This window comes from Mus pahari, chromosome 17 (genome assembly GCF_900095145.1).
Source record: "Mus pahari chromosome 17, PAHARI_EIJ_v1.1, whole genome shotgun sequence".
Taxonomy (NCBI): Eukaryota; Metazoa; Chordata; class Mammalia; order Rodentia; family Muridae; genus Mus; species Mus pahari.
Genome location: NC_034606.1, coordinates 6469366 through 6494686, shown reverse-complemented (window position 1 = coordinate 6494686; position 25321 = coordinate 6469366). Strand labels below are relative to the sequence as shown.

Below are 25321 nucleotides of genomic sequence, written 5' to 3'. Positions count from 1 at the left end.
AAAAAAAAAAAAAAAAAAAGAAATCTGCCTGCCTCTGCCTCCCAAGTGTTGGGACTAAAGGCGTGCGCCACCACGCCCAGCTCTGAAGTAGGTCTTTTTTGTGATAGAGAAAGACACCATTAGCTTTTAAGGAGAAATAAAAAGATATATAAACAAATAAATATTCCTCCAGAAAAGTGATTCCAAATGTAGGAATGCAGACTTTTATTAGACAAATGTTGTTTTCAGATTAGAGCATTTGATGATTATTTTTCAACTTTAATTAGGTATAGTTTTTCAGTGAGGCACTGGCTACATGGTGCAGTGGATACAAGCATAGCTGCTCTTGCGAGGATCCAAGTCTGGTTCCCAGGATCCATGTTATCAAGTGCACAACCTTCTGTAACTCCAGGTCCAGCGGACCTTACGGCCTTTAGCCTCTTTCTACAAACAAAATCATTTGGATGTACATACACATAACTAAAATAAATATTTTTTTAAAGAAAAGAGACTTATTTACATAGAAGAATCTGAGATGTATCATTTTTCCTATGGTTTTAATATCATAATGACAACCTTCCCTTAAATAAAACTGACTTTAAAAAGAAAAAATGTTTGTGGGTATTATAATAACACAGATGTTTTTCCCTGCTAGTCTTGTACATTTGCCTCACCTGCTGTCCTGGCCACCATCTTGAGTTTGCTTTAATGACAGAACCTTTAATGGACTCAGGAGTAAAGTCTGACTATGCTTAGGGTACATGATAATGAACCACAGCAAAAATCTTGGTTGGCAGCCAAGATTGAAGATCTTCCTAAAGACTGTACTTAAGTCGTTGGTCCCGGAACCCTAACTGTGAGATCTAATTCTCTTATACCCTATGATGATAAAATAATTTCTTATAATGCTGTGCCAATTATCATGAAGGCTTTCTGCCTATTTTCTTTCACTGTCTTTTCTTAAAGGCACATTCTGTAATTGAAAATTGAGGATTGGTTTGGATTTTATCTGAGTTGACTCCACAAGCCCATATGATGAAGGCTTTATTGCCAGCCTATGCCAACCTGCAGATGGTGTATCCTTTAGATAAGGTTAACCCAAGGAGGCTCAGGTGTTTCCCCAGATAGTCTAAAGGATACTAAACCCAAGGCACAAATCATTAAGGAGTTATTTGCTGAATCTGAGTTTGGAAATAATAACTTTCTCTCTTGACATTTTAGCATGGCTTAGCTTCCCCCCCCCCCCCCACTATCTGTCCAGGAACTTCCAGTGTTTTCTTTAACACCTGGTGTTAACCAGAGAGCAGATGTGTCTAAGACAAGCATCAGGAGACCTGCTCTAGTTCAAAGGCCGGCTTTCTGTGTTCACCATGCCCCACACCGCCTCTTTCCCCAGGTACCCACTGGAGTGGGAGGACTGAAATGCCACACCTTGCTTTTGATTAGCATTGCCCTTGCTCCTGTCACTTTGTTAACACATTGACATTTTCCCTTCTCATGCCTTTGAAAATACTGATAAATAAAGCCAAAAATAGGTCTTAGATTGGCTAAAAGACCCAATGTCATATTAATATATTAAAGAGTGCAATGACCTTAAAAAGTAATATACTGGTTTTAAAACTAAAAAAAAAAATCCACAGATAATATAGCATAGATATAAAAGTATGATTTTGCTTTGGCATTATGACTTACATAATGATGATTTAGGCTTGAGAAATTAAAATTTTTTCTCCCCTCCCTTTAAAGTCACAGCAACCTATTATGGAATAGTGGAAAATGAATGTAATATCTAATTTTTGTTTTTGTCTTCAACAATCAGTTACAGCAATAATGAAAGCTTATACGATCTCTCAGCCCCAGAAGCTAGTCCCTTCTAATTTTAAGCCTGCTTGTATAGACATTGTTAGGGTTCCTTATCTTTCTTCTAACTGGAAACAAGTCCAAAGAGAATGCATTTTAGAGACATTATTTTAGAAAATCATTTGTATTCAGTTGGTGAGTTATATAATTAGTTTTTATAGTAAAAAAGAAATAAGATATACAAAGCCTGAAGATATATGAATATAGATTACTTCTGTGAGTTAATCAACTATAATACATTAAGTATAATTTGTTATTATGATCAAAACTACACTTGCTTACCTGCATCTAAATCATGTAACTACATTAAGAAAAACTTGGATTAGTTTCCTCAGTGGAAAAAAGAAGATTATAAGCACACTTCCTTATCTTCAGGAACTTACAACCATCTATATTGAACACAGCGACCTGCATTTAATATTCACAGTAGTGCATAAAAATTGTACTGGCAGTTTTCTCACAATATTATTTGAAAGTAACGGGCAACTCTCAATCTAAGTATCCAATGTACAGTTTTTTATGTTTGCCCACATGAGTAACTTTGAAAAGATCATGTTTAATCATTTACATATCCTTTTAATAATTTCTTAAGAAAATTTTTAGATAGCATTTCTTCTTGATTGACATGTAAGAGCTAGAAACTGATTATTATCTTATGAGTTAGAATGACAGTAATGTCAGCTTAGTTCTGAAAAAAGTAGACATTACATAGAAGATACACACATTTACAATCTTAATGTGTGTGTTAGTAGTTTTCAATTGCTGTGACAAAACACCATTACCAAGGCCACTTATAAAAGAAAGCATTTAACTGGGGGTTCACGGTTCAAGAGGAAGAAAATCCATGACCAGAAAGGTGGGAAGGATGGCAGCAGGCAGTCATGGTGCTGGACCAGTAGCTGATTATATCTGATCCGTAAAACCAGAGCAGAGAGAGCACTAAGTCACAATGGTTTGAGCTTTTGAAACCCCAAAGTGACACGCCTCCATCAAGGGCACACCTTGCAGTCAGTCATTCCCAAACAGTTCCACCAAATGGGAACCAAACATTTAGATCCATGGGCCTAGGGGGGCCATCTTCATTCCAGCCACCACAATGTGCTTCCTCTTGATGTAGCCCCTACATAGAATATAGATAAATTTAGAAAGAAATTTTCCTAGTTTAAGACATTGTTAAACAATAGACTAGCTTATTTATTTGTTTTATTTGTTACTATGAGATTGTGAGGAAGTCTCATTTTTCTGTTTGCTTGTTTGCTTCTTTCTTTCTTTCTTTCTTTCTTTCTTTCTTTCTTTCTTTCTTTCTTTCTTTCTTTTTGCTTCAGTTTTAGATACACAAAGTGTTCTTACCATCTGCCTCATTAAACTGAGGAAAGTAATTCAAGTTTTAAAAAAATGTAGTTATCTCATTTAGAAGCAGAGACAATGTGTTGTTAATATTAATAAGTCACACTGAAACATATTAACTCATAGAAGTAAACCATATTCATACCTCTGCTGGCTTCCTATATTGAAGACACTCATTGAGTGCATTGCTTTCCTACATATGTCAGGCAAATAAGCATCAGGTTAAGGTAGATGAACATTTTAGAGTTTGCTAATGGCAAAAGAAGAACACTGTTAGAAACTTTGTGTTGTTTGCCCTTTGAATATGAAATTAAGGTCTAGGTTACATAGTAGGGTTTCATAGTGTGCCTTGCCCTGAGAGACTCCATTTCACAGGTGGCATTTGACTCTTATCTGGTGAATGGAGTGTGTTGCACAAATGAAGAAGCCATCTGTGTGGCAGCAGCCATAAGGCATAGGTTGGAGAATAAGTTATACCTAAAGGTAGAAAGGATGCTACCCTACACATTTATCAAGGTAAATTGGAACTGTAAAGACACATGGGCATATCATATTCCTCGGGAGAACCAGGATGGAGACACACCAGCCTGAGGAAGACCCTACTCTCTCATCTGGCTTCCAAAATAACAACTGTGAAGAACACTGTGACCAGGATGCAGCGAACTCCTGACTGTCCCAGGTCCTTCAGGCACATTAGTCTAACTGTTGATGTGTTCTGTTTGAACTGCTACTGTTTATCCACTCCTGTGACTACCAGCAATTGCTGCCTGTTGGCCCATTATTTTGCCTTGCATGGTCCCTCCCTCTAACTCTTTAGCCTCTACTCCATTTCGCTTCTGGAAGTCAACTCTGACTCTACACCTGTGACTCCAGCAGACCTCTCCTCCTCTCACCATCCATCTCTTCTGACTTGTTTTACGTTTCTGTGAGTTGCCTGCTTTGCAGGCATCTTTGAAACTCCTTGAACTCTACTGAGGCCTATAGAGTCTTTGAAGCCATTCTGCATATTTATATGTGATATGAGATATGTGATATGAGAGTTAATATTAGCAATTAAGATTGGAGTAAAAGAACTTGAGTTTGCCTAGGAAGGTTATCAAGGGAAGCAGACAACTTAGAAAAATTTTGCCAATGAAACCACTATGTCTTGTAAATCTGTGGTTATTCAGTACATTCTGGCATATGGAAAGATATATACATGTTTATTTTTGCCTCTGAAATAGCACTGTTATAATAAGATTTAAGTTCAAAAGTATACAAAATTTCTGTAGAGAACAAAAATACTGAGAAATCCATGTGGGAACCATATAGTGTATATTCAATCACTAATACATAATTTTTCTTCAAAAAGAAAAGATACTATCTAATACTTATGCATACTTTCTTCATTATGCAAAGGCTTATTCTTTAGAGTTGTGGCTATATACATACATACATAATACATATATATATATATATATATATACATATATATATTACTAACATCTATCTATTGATATATCTATCTATCTATTATAGGATTAAAGTCTGAAAGAGTTTAATCATACTTACTTTGCTCTAAAGCTTAATCGGTATTGGTATACAATGGCCTAATGGCCTGGGAAACATGATGATGTTAATGGTGGTGGTCATGATAGTAGTACATTATTAAAGCTATATCCAATCAGAGAAGGTTTCTATATTGTTAATGAGTTAGTGTGTTAAGATAACCAGAAGAAAAATGCTTAGAGAGTCTAGCCATTACTTGATTTTCATAAGACTAGTATGTAACTAAAAAAGGAAGCCAGATTGAATACTTAAATGTGCACCTATGGGTTTAATTATAAAGAATGACATCTTTTTCATTGTTTATGAACTTGAGAATTTTGTTTTTAAGGAGAGATCCTTTAAGTTGCTTAATATAATTTCATTATCTTCATGAAGAACATTTTCCAAGTGAAATAAATCAAATAAATATTATATTTGAAATCAAATCTTACACACAATCTTTGTGTTAAATCTGTTTTTAACACACTAAAGTGGAATTTTTCAGACTAGAATTTCCATAACATATTTCATAAATGACTGGGACAAGGAATAGGAGCTCAGTCTGCTGGAGTCGGAACTCTGGCATCCCTCTCCCTTTAAGCCCCAGGAACAGAAATAATTGCTGGAAGTAATGGAAAGAAACAAAACAAAACAAACAAACAAACAAAACAAAACTAAACAAACCAGGAGGTAACAGGGACAGAGACACATCCAATGTCTGGCAGCCCCAAATGGAGAGACAGGAATTCTCCTGTCCCCCTACCTTCAGTACCCTATTTCCTTTGGAATGGAGGTTTTGGCTCTAAGGTGTTGAAGTAAATACCTCTGACTGTCCCCTGTGGAGCTATTTGCTTTTCCTTGAGCCTTCCTATTATCACCTAAGCTTGGACCTTTCTAATATCACCTAAGCTTGGCACTATACAGTCACTTTCCTCATGAAAATGATTCTCCATCTCGTCTCAGACTTCCATATGAGCTCTTACTATATTTTGATTTTTCTAAGCAAGTATAAAGCTGCCAGTAAAAAGAAATGAATTTTGTGTATTCCAGACAACACAAACAAAAACAAAGTTACTCTTAGGATTAAAAACACCCATTTATATCATTCAGTTACTTCCTAACTCAAATGGTAAAGAAAAGCAAGCTAGATGCTACTTTGCAAATGTTTTAATCTACACTACATATCTCGATTACACTACAATGGGTTGCCTGTTCCCTCATAGCAGATATAGCATACAAATTGAAATCCAAAAGCTATTTGGCTTTGATAATAGAGAGATGGGGCTAACTAGGTTAGTATGCTCTGTAATGAACTCATCAAGGCAAGCTTTGGAATTTTGAGTAATTATTTTTTTAAAGAATGTCTATACCAATGGGATATATATATATATATATATATATATATATATATATATATATATATATCAAAGAGAACCTGAGTGAGCACATGTCAAATTGGTTGTTAAATACTAGACCTCAATTTTTGAACTTAGCCATTCTAATTGGTGTGAGGTGGAATTTCAGGGTTGTTTTGATTTGCATTTCACTGATGACTAAGGATGTTGAACATTTCTTTAGGTACTTTTCAGCCATTCGGTATTCCTCAGTTGAGAGTTCTTTGTTTAGCTCTGTACCCCATTTTTAATAGGTTATTTGTTTCTGTGGAGTCTAACTTTTTGAGTTCTTTGTATATATTGGATATTAGCCCTCTATCAGATGTAGGGTTGGTAAAGATCTTTTCCCAATCTGTTGGTTGCTATTTTGTCCTAAGCTCAGAATTTCCAAGATACAATTCACAGACCATGTGAAGTTCAAGAAGAAGGAAGACCAAAGTATGGATGCTTCAGTCCTTCTTAGAAGGGGGAACAAAATACTCATGGGAGGAAATATGGAGACAAAGTGTGGAGCAGAGACTGAAGGAAAGGCCATCCAGAGACTGCTCCACATGGGGACCCATCCCATATGCAGACACCAAACCCAGACACTATTGAGGATGCTAAGAAAAGCTTGCCTGATATAGCTGTTTCCTGAGAGGCTCTTTGAGAGCCTGGCAAATACAGAGGTAGATGCTTGCAGCCAACCACTGGACTGAGCATGGGGTCCCCAAAGGAGGAGTTAGAGAGAAAGGACTGAAGGAGCTAAAGGGGTTTGCAACCCCATAGGAAGAACAACAATATCAACCAACCAGACTCCCCCGAGCTCCCAGGAACTAAACCACCAACCAAAGAGTACACATAGAGGGACCCATGGCTCCAGCCACATATGTAGGAGAGAATGGCCTTGTTGGGTATCAATGGGAGGAGAGGCCCTTAGTCTGTGGAAGGCTCAGTTTCCCAGTGTAGAGGAATGCCAAGGTGAGGAGGCAGGAGTGGGTGGGTAGGTGGGTGGGTGTGTGAGGGGAGGGAGGATAGGAGGATGGGAGGATGGGACAAGGGTTTTCCAGAGGGGAAACCAAGAAAGGGAATAAAATTTGAAATGTAAATAAATAAAATATCCAAAAAATAAAAAGAAAAAAAAATAAATACTAGGCCTCAGTATTCACTGAATAATTTTAAAACTCTAAAAAGTAGTAACAGTTTCAATTTAAAATCCCACTTAGAATAAAACTATTTATTGAATCATTTTAAAATTTACAAGGTAATAACAGTTTTAATAAGAAAAACCCATTTATCTTGAAATAGAACATTATAAGGATGTTCACTTAACCGTGCAAGAGGATTGAGTCTGTGTTTGTGTTGTTTGTTCTATGAAGTTTGCAATGCAAAGAGAATTCAAGCTCTTGGAGATAATGAGCCAACAGTCCTTTTCCATACATTGGAAAAATCATCTTCACAGTCTCTCCTCATCACTGCTCATCATTATACTACTTGTTTACAATTTATTAATTTTATTAATTATTAATTTTTCAACAGATAGCTGCAGATGCTTTTGGAGGTCTTCATTGTAGTTAACTAAAGCAGGACTCAAAAGAGTAAAAAGCACATAGCAGCTCTGTGTGCCTACTAAAGTGTATGGGGTTGTTATTTCAAATGGTTTAGACCTCAAAATTGCATTTCTGCTGATAGCCAGATATTCAGAAAACTGTAAAGCATTTCGTTCCACCAAAATGAAGAGATTTCTTTTCTTTATATGTATTTCTTGGATCAGAAACATATTCTTTATGGTTTACTTATTTACACTTATTAGGCAACTACTGAATATTCCCAACAATAGTTGCTTTTGGCTATTTATACCTTAAATTTGTAATCAATTAAATTAAGTAAAGCCTATATTAAAAGTCTTACCCTAGAAAATTTTTATTTTGAAAGGAAGTTTTCCCTCTGCTGATATGAAAAGAACTAATTACAAAGCACACGGCTGATGACATGGAGTCCCATCAAGAGGACTAACTCTGGAGTCAGACCTGTGTTCCAAGAAGCTGTGATGTGTGGAATAGTGTGATGATTTAGAAACTTAAGGGTGTAAAAAGTAAACAATAAATCATTGCTATGATTAATCATACATTTTAAAAACTAGAAAGCATGCTAGGAAAAGTCTAAATCTTAGTAACATAATGTGTTCTCTAGTAAAAACCATGTAAATTGTGAAAGTTGGCTTTCATTTCTTCTTGCACTGCCACCAGGAAAGTATATAACACCCCCCCCCCCCAAACTTCCACCAGAGAAACCTGATAAACAACTTTAACAGAGTGACTGGATATAAAATTAACTCAAACAAATCAGTGGCCCTCCTCTACTTAAAAGATGAAGAGGCTGAGAAAGAAATTAGGGAAATGACACCCTTCACAATACCCACAAATAATATTACATACCTTGATGTGACTCTAACCAAGTAAGTGAAAGATCTGTATGACAAGAACTTTAAGTCTCTGAAGAAAGAAATCAAAGATCTCAGAAGATGGACAGCTATCCCATGCTCATGGATTGACAGGATTAATATAATAAAAATGGCCATCTTGCCAAAAGCAATCTACATATTCAATGCAATCCCCATCAAAATTCCAACTCAATTCTTCATAGAGTTAGAAAGAACAATTTGCAAATTAATTTGGAATAACAAAAACCCAGGATAATGAAAAGTATTCTCAACAATAAAAGAACTTCTAGGGAAATCACCATCCCTAACCTCAAGCTGTATTATAGAGCAATAGCTGCATAGCATCGGTACAGAGACAGGCAGGAAGATCAATGGAATAGAACTGAAGGCCCAGAAATGAACCCACACACCTATGGTCACTTGATCTTTGTCAAAGGAGCTAAAACCATCCAGTGGAAAAAAGACAGCATTTCTAACAAATGGTGCTGGTTCAACTGGTGGTCAGCATGTAGATGAATACAAATCGACCCATTCTTATCTCCCTGTACAATGATTAAGTCCAAGTGAATCAAGGATCTCCACATAAAACCAGATACACTGAAACTTATGGAGGAGAAAGTGAGGAAGAGCCTCGAACATACGGACACAGGGGAAAAATTCCTGAACAGTACACCAATGGCTTGTGTTGTAAGATCAAGAATCGACAAATGGGACCTCATAGAATTGCAAAGCTTCTGTAAGGCAAAGGGCACTGTCAATAAGACAAAAAGGCAACCAACAGATTGGGAAAAGATCTTTACCAATCCTACAACCAATAGAGGGCTAATATCCAATATATACAAAGAACTCAAGAAGTTAGACTCCAGAGAACCAAATAAACCTATTAAAAATGGGGTAAAGAGCTAAACAAAGAATCGTCAATTGAGGAATATCGGATGGCCAAGAAGCACCTAAAGAAATGTTCAACATCCTTAGTCATTAGTGAAATGTAAATCAAAACAACCCTGAGATTCACCTCTTACCAGTCAGAATGGCTAAAATAAAAAACTCAGGTGACAACAGATGCTGGCGAGGATGTGGAGAAAGAGGAATACTCCCTTGCTGGAGGGAATGCAAGCTGGTACAACCACTATGGAAATCAGTTTGGCAGTTCCTCAGAAAATTGGATAGTACTACGTGAGGACCCAGAAGTTGCTCCAACATATAATAAAGACACATGCTCCACTATGTTCATAGCAGCCTTATTTATAATAGCCAGGAGATGGAAAGAACCCAGATGTCCTTCAACAGAGGAATGGATACTGAAAAATGTGGTATGTTTACACAATGGAGTAACTCAGCCATTAAAAGTGATGAATTCATGAAGTTCTTTGGTAAATGGAAAATACCATCCTGAGTGAGGTAACCCAATCACAAAAGAAAATGCATAGTATGCATTCCCTGATAAGTGGATACTAGCCCAAAAGCTCCAAATAACCAGGATACAATTCACAGACCACATGAAGCTCAAGAAGAAGGAAGACCAAAGTGTGGATACTTCCGTCCTTAGAAGGAGAACAAAATACTCCCAGGAGCAAATATGGAGATAAAGTGTACAGCAGAGACTGAAGGAAAGGCCACCCAGAGACTGTCCCACCTGGGGATCCACCCCATATACAGTTACCAAACCCAGACACTATTGTGGATGCCAAGAAGTGCATGCTGACAGGAGCCTGATATGGCTGTCTTCTGAAAGGCCCTGGCAGAGCCGGATGCAGAGCCGGATGCCTGCAACCAACCACTGGACTGAGCACAGGATACCCATTAGAGGAGTTAGAGAAAGGACTGAAGGAATTGAAGGGGATTGCAACCCCACAGGGTTGCAATAGGGTGTCCATGAGGGAGGGAAAGCAGGAAAGGGTATAACATTTAAAATATAAATAAATAAAATATCCAGTAAAAATAAAAAAAGAAAGTATGTAGATATAGACATAAAAACTGTATTATGTATTTTGATCTCTCATCTTTTCTATCCCCCTTTACTATTAACATTAATAGTAGTAGTCAAAATGACCCCCCCCATGTTGGTACATATGTTGGTACCTATGTTCTACCTCATGGAGTCTGAAATATGTTAAATTAGTTGCAAAAAGTCTTTTTCAGATGCTATAAAATATTTTTGTAAAATACATATAATAATCTTAGCACCAAGAGATTCAATTAGAATTAGAACCCACGTGATTCAATTTGTGACAGAAAGGCAAATAAAACCACACACAAATTCTCTAGCAAATGACTAACTTAAAACCTGCATGTATAGAAAGGGAAAAGACATGACAATTTGCATTTGCAGACATAAAGGACATTTCCTTAAAAATAACTTTAAGACTTTTGTTTGGTTTGATTTTTTCAATACTGGAGCTCTGTGGAGCTCTGGCTGTTCTGGAACTTGCTTTGTAGATCAGGCCGGCCTCCTGAGTATAGGGGTGAGCCACCACCAACTGGCCACCTTTAAAGAGTTTTATTCTCTGCATATGCAATAACAATAAGACACTACTAGATGCGAAGGTGATGAGGAAACATTTGATGTACATTAACCCACCCCTACCTCAGAAGAAAGAGGGACTTTCTTAGAAGAGTATGGCCACTACCAGGTAATCCAGTGGAGAGTCGGGCACCCAGTAATACTTGGCAACACTACCTGGACTCAATTGCTTATTAGGAAAAGATGGTAAGTTAAAGGAGGACCTGTTTTAAACACACACACACACACACACACACACACACACACGATTATGTGTACAGTAGCTATGTATATTAGAAATTTTCTTAGCGTTTCTGTAGTTGAACATAGATGATTCCTCTGCCTCCTTATTTCCTCACTTCTACAGTGGTCAGTGCGTTCTGCCACCGACACAGACTCTGGGAGCAATATATGAACAAATGACTTTTGCTTGTCTTTGTGCTTGACGCATCTGATACATAAATTCTGTTGTTACTAGGTCAAAACTACTAAGTTGGTGCTTAGGAATAATTGTCAATTTTATACATGATTAAAATTTTTACAATATAGTACTTCTGAATAATTAATGGCAACAATGACAAAGAGGCCTTATGTTCTAATACATAGAAAAAGGCTACATAACAGTAAACATTTAAAAAATTTAAGTTCACCAACATCACAGTATTTGTAAAGATAAAACTCTATGACGATACATTGAAAGCATGCCTCCTCTCTGCAACCTCCTTCCTGAACCCAACCTTAAACTGAGCCACCTCCTCTAGAGTATAGTCTCAGTTTACCCCTCTCATCTACAGTGTTCTTCTTACAGGATTTCAGTTGTTAGCATGGTCTGAACTCTGTAACTCTCATACTTCTGTCAAGAAGTAGATGGGTTTAGTTGATATGTTTGGGATATCTGCACTGGGGATTCCAACAGATATCAGTTCAAGGTATTCTGAATCAGACTCACTCCTCTTTGTCCCTCCACACACACTTCTCTTCCTCCTACAATATGTGTCAAGAGCATGGTGATCTACCGACGGATGCATATCAGGAGGAAGCTTTGAGCCACCTCCTTATTTCCTCACTTCTACAGCAGTCAGTGCATGAGTGTTCTGCCACCGATGTAGACGCTGGGAGCAACATATGAACGACTTTTGCTTGTCTTTGTGCTTGATGCATCTGATATATAAGTGCTCAATATTTGCCAAAAATTTCATTAAGTGAAATTTATTATATAGGTTAATACCAGATATTATCTAAGTTTTAGTCTTATTTTTCACTTTAATAAAAAAATAAGTGTTTTTTTACTGACACAAAATTTCATGTTAATTGTGATATTTCAAAAAGTGTAGGCATTGCTTACTGTTCCCACTGAGTTAAACACCATGGCATCTTCGTTCCGCCTTTTCTCAAGCCTGGGTGGAATGCCCGGCACACTGTTCTGTTACTGGTTTACTGCAGTGCGACTCCTGCTCTGCTTCTGTCCCAATGCATCTCAACAGCCGGAGACCTGCTGTTTTTCACCAAATTTTTTGTGCATTTCTAATTCTTTTTAAAAACAAAGACTACTTAAGAGCAATTTCAGATTTACAGATGTTTGTACATTTTCAATAAGGAACGGCAATACAGTTTTAATGCTAGAAATTACAAAGACATCTGTCAATCAAAATCCCAACATCAGTTATGCCAAGACAACATTTAATTACGTATAAATATTATGTATTTTTGAAATAATTTAATGGTAATTTGTGCATCAGTGAACTAAAATTGTGTTTCTATATAAACATTAGAAATAGCATTTTAAAACACCAAAGAAAAATTCCAATAACAAAATCTACATCAATACAGAGTGTTGAAACCAGAATTTAATGAATATTATCAAATAACTATTTCAATATGGTTTGAAAAGTATAATTTGCAAAACCAAGATTAGCCGGGTCCATGAGTAATACAAACAAATTATTTTGTGTTGTAGATATATACTCTGATTTCCAATAAAAACCCCTAGTATTCAAACAGAAATTAGATTTAATCCTGTTGCCTATAATTTATTTTGCTATAAAAGAACACCATATTACATGCCTTTGTTAAAGTAGAAGATATGCTATTATTTTCAAGATACCAGGGTTTTAATGTTTAATTAGCAACATCTATTTGAAAAAAAAGACATTGCTTTGACTCACAAATTTCTTAATTGCTAACAGTGGCTTTTCTGAATAGGAGTTTTGTATATAATTTATTTTTGCCGATGTAATTAGAAACCGAATTTTAAAGTAGCAAAGCCTCAAATATCTTCACTGTCAGCAGAGAAAAAAACCTTTCTGTCCCGGCAGCTGAAGAACACTGGTGTTTGAAGATTTCTGGAGGAAATGAAGACTTAGTGAGGAAATTGATAGTACTGGTGAATGTTGCTTACAAGCTGAAAAGAAAGTTAGGTTGTCAGCAATAAACACAAAATATGAGGTGTCATCTCCATTGCAAATTGCTGGGGATGAAAATTAATGTGGTAAGCTTCACAGTGAGAAACCTAGGAGAAAGCAAACGCCCACAGATCAAAGCTGCCTCCAGGGCATCAGCAGCAGTGTTAGTGGCAGGCTTCCCCCTGGGGAGCAGATACACATTTCCAACAGTGGCCAAAGTTCACTTTGAAGCAGGCTGTTTGATCGCTGGAAAAAAAAAAATCACTGTTTCATTTCAAAGAGATGAACTAGTCTAAAACTGTCCTTTTCCTCTTGACGATGTCAGCATCCACACACTACTGTGATAAAATGACATGAAAAAAAAATGCGTATTGTAACAGCAACTCAAATAAGAAGTTAAGAGTAACATAAAAATTCCTACCGGTTTGGCTGAGTTGAGAGGCACTGCGACTTTTCCGTGAGAGACCAACAATAGCTACCATTTTGGCCCCAATGCTAGATCGCCGCTTCTTGCCACTGGTACCCAGGGCGCCCACTGCAGTGTCGGACTGGCTGCCATCATTCTTCTCCAGTGAGCACATGTCTCCACTGATGCTGGTGCTTTTGGTCATGGTCTTCCCTGACACGCCCATCTGTCTGTTTTGCATTTTGGATGTAAAGACACTGTCAGCCGGTGGATCATTATAAATGAAGATGAGAGTGGCAAGGGAAAAGACAGAAGAGGTATTTTAGATGAAGCATCAGGAATACAACAATCATATTTTATCATTTTTGGAATGCATTTTTAGAATTTAAAGTTTTTCAAGTCGTATAATCTCAAATATGTTTTATTCATTATCCGAACAACTATAACACATAAGGCAGCTACCCCAAAAGTCAGACTTGCCAGGCATTGTGGTGCCCGCTTTCATCCTAGCACCCTGGAGGCAGGATGCTTTAAGGTATTTAATAACGGTTAAATTTTCTAAGAGGGCTATTTTCATTAGTTTTAAGCATTAAAAAGTTGTTTCTCTTTACTTAATTTTGGAATTAAGTTCAATTTAGTTCAATTTTCAAAAATAAAGACTTCCCACATATGTTTAGACAGAGTCAGAAAGCAAGTAAAGAGCCACTGAAACATGGGAGTGGACTAGACTCTCCGCAAGGCTGATACCGCCAAGGGAATAAACTGAAGTCAGGCCTCTGGAGGAACCAGCTCCTGGGCAGTGGTTGGTGGCAGAGTGGGGATGAAACTTGTGCACATGCTCCCCAGCTGCTCCTTGTAAGCCTGGGGCTGTGTGAAGGACTCAGCCTCTGCAGGCACTGGGCAACTTGGGTAGGCGTCTTCATTTTGATTTGGTATTGGAGTCATCGTTTGTGCTTTACTTTGGCCCTGATAATGAGTGGATGGGACTGTTCAGCACATGAATAATAAAAGAAAGAAAGAAAAACCCAATAGACAAAAATATCTCTAAGTATTTAAAAGGAAAAAGGCCAGCGTGAAAATTGATAACTACATTGAACTATTTAATCCTTCATATTAATTATAATAAGAAAGGAGGCAGAGGGAAAAATCAGTGTTTCTATTTTTACAGTACCCTACACTAACAATTTTAAATTTGTTCTCTTAATAAATAAGAGAAAATAGAGTGAAGTTCTGTGGGAGGCTGTTACACAGTTGAATCCCAGCTGTGCTGCGACCTCTGGGACACATTATAAAGAAGGATTCTTTCTACTCTGAGCCTTAGGTTTATCATTTACAAAACAACATTTATTTTTACATAGTTTGTAAGAAGAAGCTAATAAATGAAAATTATAATATTTGGGAATATGGAGAGGGTAAAGCCCTCCAAAATGTATTATCAACAATAGCAATGAAATTTATTCCTGTGAATGAAGAATACAGGGGGATTAAAATGTCTAAATGGTTTTATTACAGCCCCTTCACAGCGCTGGAAAAGTACACAGCACTGATTCAGGACACCAAGAGTTTGATCTTTGCCTTTTCTGCCTAACCATATAACCTTGGCAGAACTGTTTTGATTTTCTGTAACTTAAGTTTTCTTATTTAAAGAGTGAGAAAACACAAGGCTCCAGGCCAGTGTTTGGTTTAGAGCAAGAACTATAGATTCTGCTCTCCTTCTCAGAGTTGTTACCACCACTGCCATCATTCAGTAAAGCTCTGTGAAGCCTTCTGAAGTAGAGTATCTGGACCTAGGAAGCATCTTTCTTTATGAATTTGGGGTAAATAAGTACAAAGGTTAACATCGGAGTTTTGGAGCATGCTCCCAGGAGAAGAAGAAAAGCCTCAGAAAGGTAAACATTTTGTTAAGAGGAAGACTTTAAGATAAAGTCATATGTCCCAGAGCAACACCAACAGCACTTCATTTGCATAGGGGTGTGCAGCAGTATGCATACTTTACTAAAGAGCCATGTAATCTACTATGTAAAAAGCAAGTCAGACATACACAATATTTCCCATTACATCTTATGCTTTTTCTTCTTAATTTGTATAGTTGGATACAAAGGCCATAATCAAAATAAAAAAATGAAAATTATTAAAAATAAAATGGAAATTATTAATGCAGTTTGTAGATGAACAGATCAAGATTGTGATGTTACTATGGTTATATAGGTGGGTTTACTCACTTTAACATAACTTTGGACATCTATGGTTGGGAGTAAATTGACAGTTTTATGAAATGAGTGTGCTTTTCATCCCATCCTAACCCCAGGCCTGGGAGGAGGAGCAGCTCCATCCCACTCTCATCCGGAGGAGGGGGCTGAGGGGAGGGTTCCTGTCCTTCCCTCACGAGGAGGCATCACCTAAACTCAACCAACCAACCAAATGCTTCGTTTGGGAACTCTCCTGAACTGTCACTGTGGTTAGGAAAATAGTCTTGTCACGCTAGAAATGACGCCCGAGGATAAGTGTTGGGGTGTGAAATGTGATAAATTTCATCACTGATGGGCTCTCACTTGTTCTCTAGTGGTCTGCTTTTCTACGCGGCGTTTGTTTCTCTGCTCTTGAGGCAGTGTCTGGATAATATTTAACCAGCCTGACCTAAGTGGGTACTTGTCCTGCTTCTGTCTTCCCAGTGCTGGGATTACAGGTACATATGCACTGGACCTGGCTCAGTGATATATTTCTGAAGAGAAATTTGGCAACATGCATTAAATATTTTTTAAAGCATACTATTCAGCTTATAAATTCAACTTTCAGGATTTAGGCTAAGAAAAACTCAATGAGGAGTACAGCTTTAGCTGCAATTATATTTATTACAAAATTAATGACAATGTAAAAACTACCCAATGGGGACAAAGAAATACAAAGGAATAATCTATTAATGTCTAGTTCATCAATAACAAAAGATACTTTGAAAGTGTGTATGTTAATAAATATTTATTAACATAAATATATGTTTGCAGGGAGATGGGAGGCAGATATTTATAGCTTCCTTTTGCTGGCATACATATTATATAGGGGTTTACCCTATTATAGAGGACACAAGCAATTTAAGCCCTGGAAGATGGTGTCAATTAGGGTTGTGTACATTAGCTTGGTCTGGGGTATGTCTATGGGGATTGTCCTGACTACAGTAAGTTATGTGGAAGGAATCTGACTAAAATGGTACATTGTCTGTGTCTGGGTTCTTGACTATGTAGAAAGGAGAGCATAAGCTGGGTACAACACACCTATGGACCCAGTATATCTCTCTCTCTCTCTCTCTCTCTCTCTCTCTCTCTCTCTCTCTCTCTCTCTCTCTCTCTCTCTTTCTCCCCCCCCTCTCTCTCTCCCCCTCTCTCTCTCTCTCCCCCTCTCTCCCCTTGTCTTGCCTAGCTGCTGGGGTCCTTCCCCTTGATGTCCTCACTCTGAGGGCAACCTGGAGCTGTGAGCTAACAGGGAACCTCTCCCTGAACTGCCTTTGTCAGGATAGTTTTATTACAGCAACGACAAATGAACTCTGGAGCAGCTAAACCAGTCAATTTGGAAAGTCTGGAAGCAAGAGCTGATGAACCAATTAGGTACATAATACAAATAATGAGAGTATAAAGATAAGCAGAATTACTTGCACAGAGTGATTGTTTTAGTAGAAAACATAAATATATGGCAAAATATTCATGCACATGAAAATACAGAAAACATCTATATATGAATATAGATACCATTGTATTAAAAGTAGCTTTAACCTTTTTCAAGCAGCATTTTTTAATGTCCATTATTTCTATTCTGTTTTTTTTTTCAGAATAAACAAAAGGAATTAGCAGTAACAACAATAAAATAAAATAAAATAGAATAGAATAAGTTAGGAGAGGCATAAGGAAAGAGCAAGCACGGACAGACAGTAAATTCTCTTTTCCTAAGAGCAAAAGCAGTGAACCGGTGCTCATTTCATGAGTTAACGACTATGGCTTTCTAGCTATTCCTGTGCTGTTATTAAACTGAAATGATTAATTGCAGGATCCTCAGTTCCAGATAAAGTTTCCATATTTTTAAATATGACTTTTGTTTTTCCTAAGTTTTGGTTTTAGAAAATACCAACTTTATATATTTTGTAGTTTTAAGATATGGAATATAAAATTGTCAATAGAAATGACCAATTTTATAATGAAATTATAGTTGTTAAGATGTATTATGAAACAAAATTAAAAATCTAGTATTATTGGAGGAAAGTAATATGTCTTCCCCACAAAGTATTTGTAAATATTGTCCAAAGAAATCCATACATATAAAGATTTATGAGTACATTCAATCAAGTATATCAACTGATAAGTTTAAAGAATACAGCTAAGTGGTTTAGTCTCCGAATTACCATTTAACAGCACTGCAAATAAGAAGTCTTTACATGAGAACAAATGTTTTAGCATGTGTGCCTCTGAGAAGTGAGGAGAAATGTAAAGATGTAGTGAGTAGTGTATTTTATGGAAGGTCCAGCAGCAGAAACTGCGGAGTGTAGAAAGGGTAGCAGGGCAGAGGCACACAGTGAACAAAATGCAAGTGGGACTAGCTAACCTCCCGAGCATTGTCAGCTGGTAAGGCACAGCTTGTTAATAGGTATATAGGTATAGGTATGTGTGTGTGTTTGTGTGTGTAAAAACTAATTAAATGTATATATTACTAATTAATAAAAAGAGGACATAAATGTAAAAGAGACCAAGTGGGGGTATATGGAAAATTCTAAAAAGAGAAAAGGGAGGGGAAATGATATATAATTATTATTCTGATATCAAAAATAAAAGAAAACAAGAGGAAAGAATTCTTGATTTCAACTCTCAACTCTACAGAAACCCTGATAAAGTCAGGCATTGAAGAAAATCTCTCTGAAGGATAGAGAAAAATTCTCACAGTAATTCTTTGATTTTAGTTATGACACATGCTTCAAGTTTAAGGTTTAATATTATTGGACTGATCATCTCCTTAAAATCTATTTTGTAGCAGGTGTGTGGTTGGCTTTGTGCTCTGCATGGGAGCTGTAGCAGAGAATGTTCTTGTTTTCATGACCCTTTCATTTACGGTTTCATGGGGCAAGATATAAATGAATGATCATGTCAACCAGTGGTATGAAATGAGGAAAACTACACATAAAATAGAAAATGACAATCTAGAAAGTTTAGGGGAGAATTGAGGGAGATTTCTCTGAAGAGGAGATAATTGAGCTGAACCCTGAATAATGAGAACACAGACTACACAGGCTGTTCTACCAGAAGACTTGGGAATCTAATGCCAGTATTTTGTCTCTGAAGACACACTCAGTCAAAGGCTTCTGGAGAGCTCATAGGGTCTAGTGCCAGTATTTGATCTCTGAGATCATAAATACCCTCTTTAAAAAGAGACCTTTCTGGAACAATATGAACTAACCAGTATGCCCCAGAGCTCATGTCTCTAGCTGCATATGTAGCAGAAGATGGCCTAGTTGGCCATCATTGGGAAGACAGGCCCTTGGTCTTGCAAACTTTATATGCCCCAGTACAGGGGAACATCAGGGGCAAGAAGTGGGAGTGGGTGGGTGGGGGGAGGTATAGTGGACTTTTGGGATAGCATTTGAAATGTAACTGAAGTAAATACCTAATAAAATTGAAAAAAAAAAAAGAATGTAAAGTAAGTAAGTAAATAAATAAATAATGTAAAGAGAGAGAGAGAGAGAGAGAGAGAGAGAGAGAGAGAGAGAGAGAGAGAGAGACACCTTTCTTTGTAAAGGCTAAATCAGTAAAGAATTAGGAATACTCCACTAAGTCAAATACTTACAATTATTTAAAATTAGTCTGTACATTAATCTCTTATTTTTGAATTTATAAAAATTCAAAATAGAATATATATTATAAAATATAATTTACTTCCTTAAATTATTAGGAAAATACATTCACTCTACCATGATTTTAAACACTTATTTAACAAAAATAACATGAACTTGTGATTCATATTAGTTTCTCATGGCTCACTTCCTTCCTTCTTCTTCCTTTCCTTACTATTTTTAGTGCTGAGGTCATCCTACATTACCCAGCTTGACTATTTACATGACCCTATGCCATGAAATGAGGTAATCCTCAGTCTCAGTCTGGTCTCAGACTCCTGAGTTGCCAGACCACCATTCCTGGGAGTGGTCATGTTTCCCAACTATTTACTTTAGCCATTCTCAGATGACAACTTCCAATATCATCTATTATATTGGATACATTCTCCCAGACGCCATCTGTGTTCTTTCACTAGGTAGGTAGGTAGGTAGGTAGGTAGGTAGGTAGGTAGGTAGGTGGGTAGGTGGGTAAGTGGGTAGGTGGGTAGGTGGGTAGGTGGGTAGGTGGGTAGGTAGGTAGGTAGGGGTAGGTAGGTCTATAGACAGATAAGCTACAAAGGACAAATCCTGGGCTGAGAAGGTGGTTGGGTTAGGTAAGTGCCTGAGGACCTGAGAACACACAGATGAGCTGGACATCGGTAGTGTGAATCTGGGGTTGGTGACTGCTGGAGACAGGTGGAACCCTGAGCTCATTGGGAAGTTATCCAAGCTGGATTGATGAGAAAGAAACCCTGTCTCAAAAAATAAAAAATAAAAAATAAAACAGAAAGCGGAGGAGAGCAGGAGAGAAACGCACTGGATTTGGCCTCTGGTCCACACACATCTGTGCACAGAAGTATGGCCTACATACAAAACACACATATACCACACTCCCACAAAACTACATTTAATATTTTCATATTTTAATGAGAAGTATCATTGTTTTCATTCATTGTTAACTTAAGGACAAAGTTTATGAGTTAGAATTTTAAAATGTTTTTATTATGACATATCTTATACACACTGCATTTTTCTATCAGCTAATACTTTATTATCCTTAGAGACATGACCTAATTTTCTCTGATCTCCCTTGAATAATTGGCCATCAAACATTTCTTATTCAGCAAGTTTCAACTATAGTAAATATCTTGGTGAGAATTAGCAGATTCCTTTAGCTAATACCTCCCATGCACCTACTTGATGTCAGGTCCCAAGGGAATGAGTGGGGGCTGAACTGGTGTCTGTGTTCCATGGTCCTGCACAAGAGGGCTGAAACTGAAGGGAACAAACAATGTTTTGTTTTGTTTTCCACTCAAACAGAGTTTCCTCTAGTCAGCCCATTCGAAGCAAATGTTTATTCTAACAATCTACGCAGAAGAACATCTTTCTCTAATGTGTATAGACTCCATTTGGGCGTCTGGTAGTTGTGGCTCTGCAGTGAGAAAAAAAAAAAGGACCAAAGAGTCATTATATAGAGCATGTATTAAGTGACTGAAACTCTTAGAGGTTCAGTCTAAGTTTCCTCTGAGAAACACTTAGAGAAAAGACACACAAGACTCAGCACTGTAAGATTTTACTGCTGGGAGACTTGAAAATAAGAGATCAACAACGCTTTTTATGAACATATGTGTTGAATCATGGATAAGAATGATGATATACAGGGAAGAGAATATTATAAATAATGACAAAAGTGAGAAAACATGGCGCAGTTTAAAGATGAATTACACAGTGCCATAGGAAAGTCCTTCTCTTATAGATGTTTTATTTCTCTAAAGGACAAAGATTTTGTCTAGAGGACAAGGAGTGGGAGTTAGGAAATAATCAACACTGGAACTGACATCATCTCCTGCCCGAGAGGTCCTGGAGGAAGCTGGACTCTCAGGTCAAATGCTTAGGGCACTTGCCCAGGCTAAAAAGATGAGTCAATATTTGAACAGGAAACCTCACACAAAGACAGGAGTATGGCTGAAGCAGGCCAGCTAACAGTGTAAGGAGGGGAGATACAAAAGGTCCGGCAGAGAGCTCAGTGAACACATAAGGGTAGGAAGAAGGGACCTGAATAAAGGGAAGAGAAACAGGTTCTCAGAGACTTGAAAAATGCAATAGTGGTAAATTCCACAGAAGGCAAAAGAAGAATATCGTTCATGAAAGTAGTCAAAAGTTACAAAAATGTCATTTGGAATAAATTTTTTAAAGGCATACAGAGTTGGTAGCTTTGAAAGTACACTGACTTTGAAGGGGGAAAAAAAAACCTATTCAACTAGAGATATTTCAATTTCCAAGGAGCTAAGCAAGGACTTTGAAATAAAGAAAGGGGAAGCTATGATGGTAGAGAAGTCTAGAAGACTAAATGCTGCAGAGAATGAGCTAGTCAGCTCACTGTGATAGCAAGAGAGAACAGTTACTAAAATAAGGATTCCTGGTACTTTAACTTTTAGACAAAGTTGAAGAAGTTTAAGCAAATGAAAAATAAAGTTAAAAAACTGTTATCAAAAGTTACAGCCCCACCTTGGGGATACATCATGTCTGCAGACACCAAACCCAATATTGTTGCCAAGAGGCACTTGCAGAGAGGAACCAAGTGTGCAGTTCCTGGGGAAGTCCGGCCAGCAACTGACCAATCCAAAGGCGGATGCTTGAAGCCAACTGCATCAGGGTGAATTCAGGGAACCTGTTGGGCGAGCTGGCAGAAGGACTAGAGGAGCAGAGGGGGATTGCAACCCCATTGGAAGAACAACAGGCTGACCTGACTACCCAGTTCTCCCAGAGAGTAGACCACAAACCAAGTAATGTACCTGGAGGGATCTATGGCTCCAGATACTTATGTAGCAGAGGATGGCCTTGCCTGACAGCAATGGGAGGGAAGGCCTTCAGTCCACGGAGGTTTGATGTCCCAAAAGGAAAGGGGGAAGGCAGGTGTGGGATGGGGGACAGAGGGGTAGCCAGGAAGTGGGATATTATGGGATGGGAGGTTGGTGGAGGGTGAAGTGGGATATCATTTGAGATGTAAATAAATGGAATGATCAATACTAATAAAAGAAAAAAAGGAATCAAAAAAGTTACAAGATGGAAAAACGACATTTAGAATTCAAGCAGACATAAGTCTAGGAACTAAGATAACACTTGTACTTTCAATGAATTTAATTCTGGATCAGTGGGAAAATGTGAAAAAATAAGTTTCTAAGACTTTCTAGATAGATTTTCTCTTTGTTATTGAGTAACTTCAGAAAAGAAAAAAGAAAAACATTTTTTAAAGATGTATTTATTTCTTCAGTGTGTATGGTTGCTTTTACTACACGTATGGCAGTGTACCACATGCAGACCTGGTGAAAGACAGATGGGGCAGAACACGCTGGAACTGGAGTTAGTTGTCATGTAGGCACAGCATGGAAACCAGGTCATCTGCAAGAACAGCTTTTAACCTCTGAGCCACTTTTCAGCCTCAGGAAAACACTCTTGTGCACATCACGTTATACTGACACTTCTCTGTTTACCTTCCTTGGGCCACACATTATTAGCCAGCTTAAAAAGGATTTGCTTTCACAGGGACCCCAGTGGAGGAGGAGCTGAAGGGTTTGCAACCCCATAGGAAGAACAACAATATCAGCCAACAGCACCCCCAGAGCTCCCAGGGACTAAACCACCAACCAAGGAGTACACATGGAGGGACCCATGGCTCCAGCTACATACGTAGCAGAGGATGGCCTTATCTGGCATCAATTAGAGGGGAAGCCCTTGGCCTATGAAGGCTTGATGACCCAGCATACAAGAATGCTGGGGCTGTGAGGGGGGAGTAGGTGGGTGGGTGGGTGAGCCCCCTCACAGAAGCAAGGGGGATGGGGGATGGGATAGGGGGTTTATAGAGGGGAGACTGTGAAGGGGGATAACACTTGAAATGTAAATGAATAAAATAGCCAATTTTAAAAAAAGCATTTGCTCTCAATTTAACTCAGTTCTTTATCTGTATTTAGTTCTGAAGAAAACATAGTTCATTTATTTTAAAAGATACTCATATATTTTTATACTAGGTTTGATCCTTATTCATTATGTCTCAGGCTAATAAAACTAACTAAAGTCAATTATTTGTATATATAAATATCATGGGTAGTTATATATATACATATATATATTTATGTATATATATATATATGACAGATAACAAAATATTAAAGATATATTCATTTACCTATAACTTCAGGTATCAATTTAAAATTCACTATTCTTACTATTAAAGGACCACTAATTGTTAACATCTTGTAAAAAGAAACTGTGTTGTATTTTATTAAATAGGGACACTAAAGTAAAAATCACACTTAAGAAAATTTCCAATTACTTTAATTTATATGAATAATTTGCCTGAATTTATGCATGTGTACCATGTGTGCCCACTGCCTGAGAGGTCGAAAGAGGGCTTCGGATGGCATAGGAGTGGAGTTGGGAGTGGTTATGAGTTGCCACAGGGTTCAGGGAAACAAACTCAGGCCTTTGGCAGGAACGGGAAGCATTAGTAACTACTGAGCCAGCTCTTTAGAACCATAAGGAAATTAAAAATAAAAAAATCACATCTTGCCTCTAAAAGTCACCTAGTCATGAAGAGGAAATTTGGTTCATGAGAGCAGCTGACAGGGCATTGACACAGATGACATCAGTAGAAAAGGAAATTTGATGTTCTGTTCTGACTCCCCAGGCATGCCTAAGGACACATGTCCCTTCAGATTCAAGAATAACCAGTCCCCTACACACCACACACACAAAAATAAATAAAACATAAACGCAATTCTGAAAACTAATTTTAACACGAAATCATTCTTTGGATATAAATTTATCTACATAAAACTATAAGCTGTTTTTGTACAGTAGAAAATGTTTTAATGAACACATGTAGAGAAGATAAATAATATCTCAGGCTATTATACAAAATCAGAGTCATACTTTGAAAAACAATGTGTATCATAATTTACCTTTAAACCTTTATTATAAATGAAATTAAAATAAAAATAAGTCATTAATTTTTTCAGAGAATAAGAACATGCTTTAAAGTTACATACTTTGGCTGAAGTCTGAGTCCTATCTCTAAATGTCATATCTATCTTCCAAACTAACGTGGAGAAGTCGGCTAGACCTCCAGAAGCCCAAAAAGGGAAACTGAACACAACTCCCTGAGGCTCACTCTACTTTGTTCTTAAGAACAAATATTGACTACTCACAGCTATTAGTTTATCCTTGCAGAGCAGCTCTAGTGAAGCTGTCTGTTGCCTTTAACATTTCTGAGCATTTACTAAACAAGTCAGGCACAATGATTTGCAGGGCACAGGCACCATGCAGTTCCCACTGTTCCCTCAGATGCCTGGGTTTAGTAGCTCCTGCCACAGCCTCCAGATCAGCTTCAGTGAACTCTGCACTGATCTGGAGAACTTTCATCAGGAAAGGATGGTTTCTGTCTATCTCTTCGTTGAATACAAGGCTCAAGGAGATGGCCTACGGGATTCAGAAACGCTGGCAGAGTGGCCTAAACTATTCTTTCTTTCTTTCTTTCTTTCTTTCTTTCTTTCTTTCTTTCTTTCTTTCTTTCTTTCTTTCTTTCTTTCTTTCTTTCTTTCTTTCTTCTTCTTCTTCTTCTTCTTCTTCTTCTTCTT

At 37.6% G+C, this 25321-nt stretch overlaps 1 protein-coding gene across 49 annotated transcripts in view; it reads right to left on the bottom strand.

Moving 5' to 3' along the window:
• The window catches only part of Rims2 (regulating synaptic membrane exocytosis 2), a 498312-nt gene that overhangs the window by 59484 nt on the left and 413507 nt on the right, over positions 1-25321 (bottom strand). For 27 of the 49 annotated variants that reach the window (XM_029547766.1, XM_029547754.1, XM_029547755.1 and 24 more), the window contains 2 exons: positions 20883-20960; positions 13856-14097 (listed from right to left, as the gene is read on the bottom strand). The exons of 13 other annotated variants lie outside the window; for them this stretch is intronic. In XM_029547766.1, coding sequence (XP_029403626.1) covers positions 13856-14097; positions 20883-20960 — 320 coding nt within the window. The remainder of the gene's footprint in view (positions 1-13855; positions 14098-20882; positions 20961-25321) is intronic. 9 more of the 49 variants (XM_029547763.1, XM_029547764.1, XM_029547767.1 and 6 more) reach the window with 1 other exon arrangement.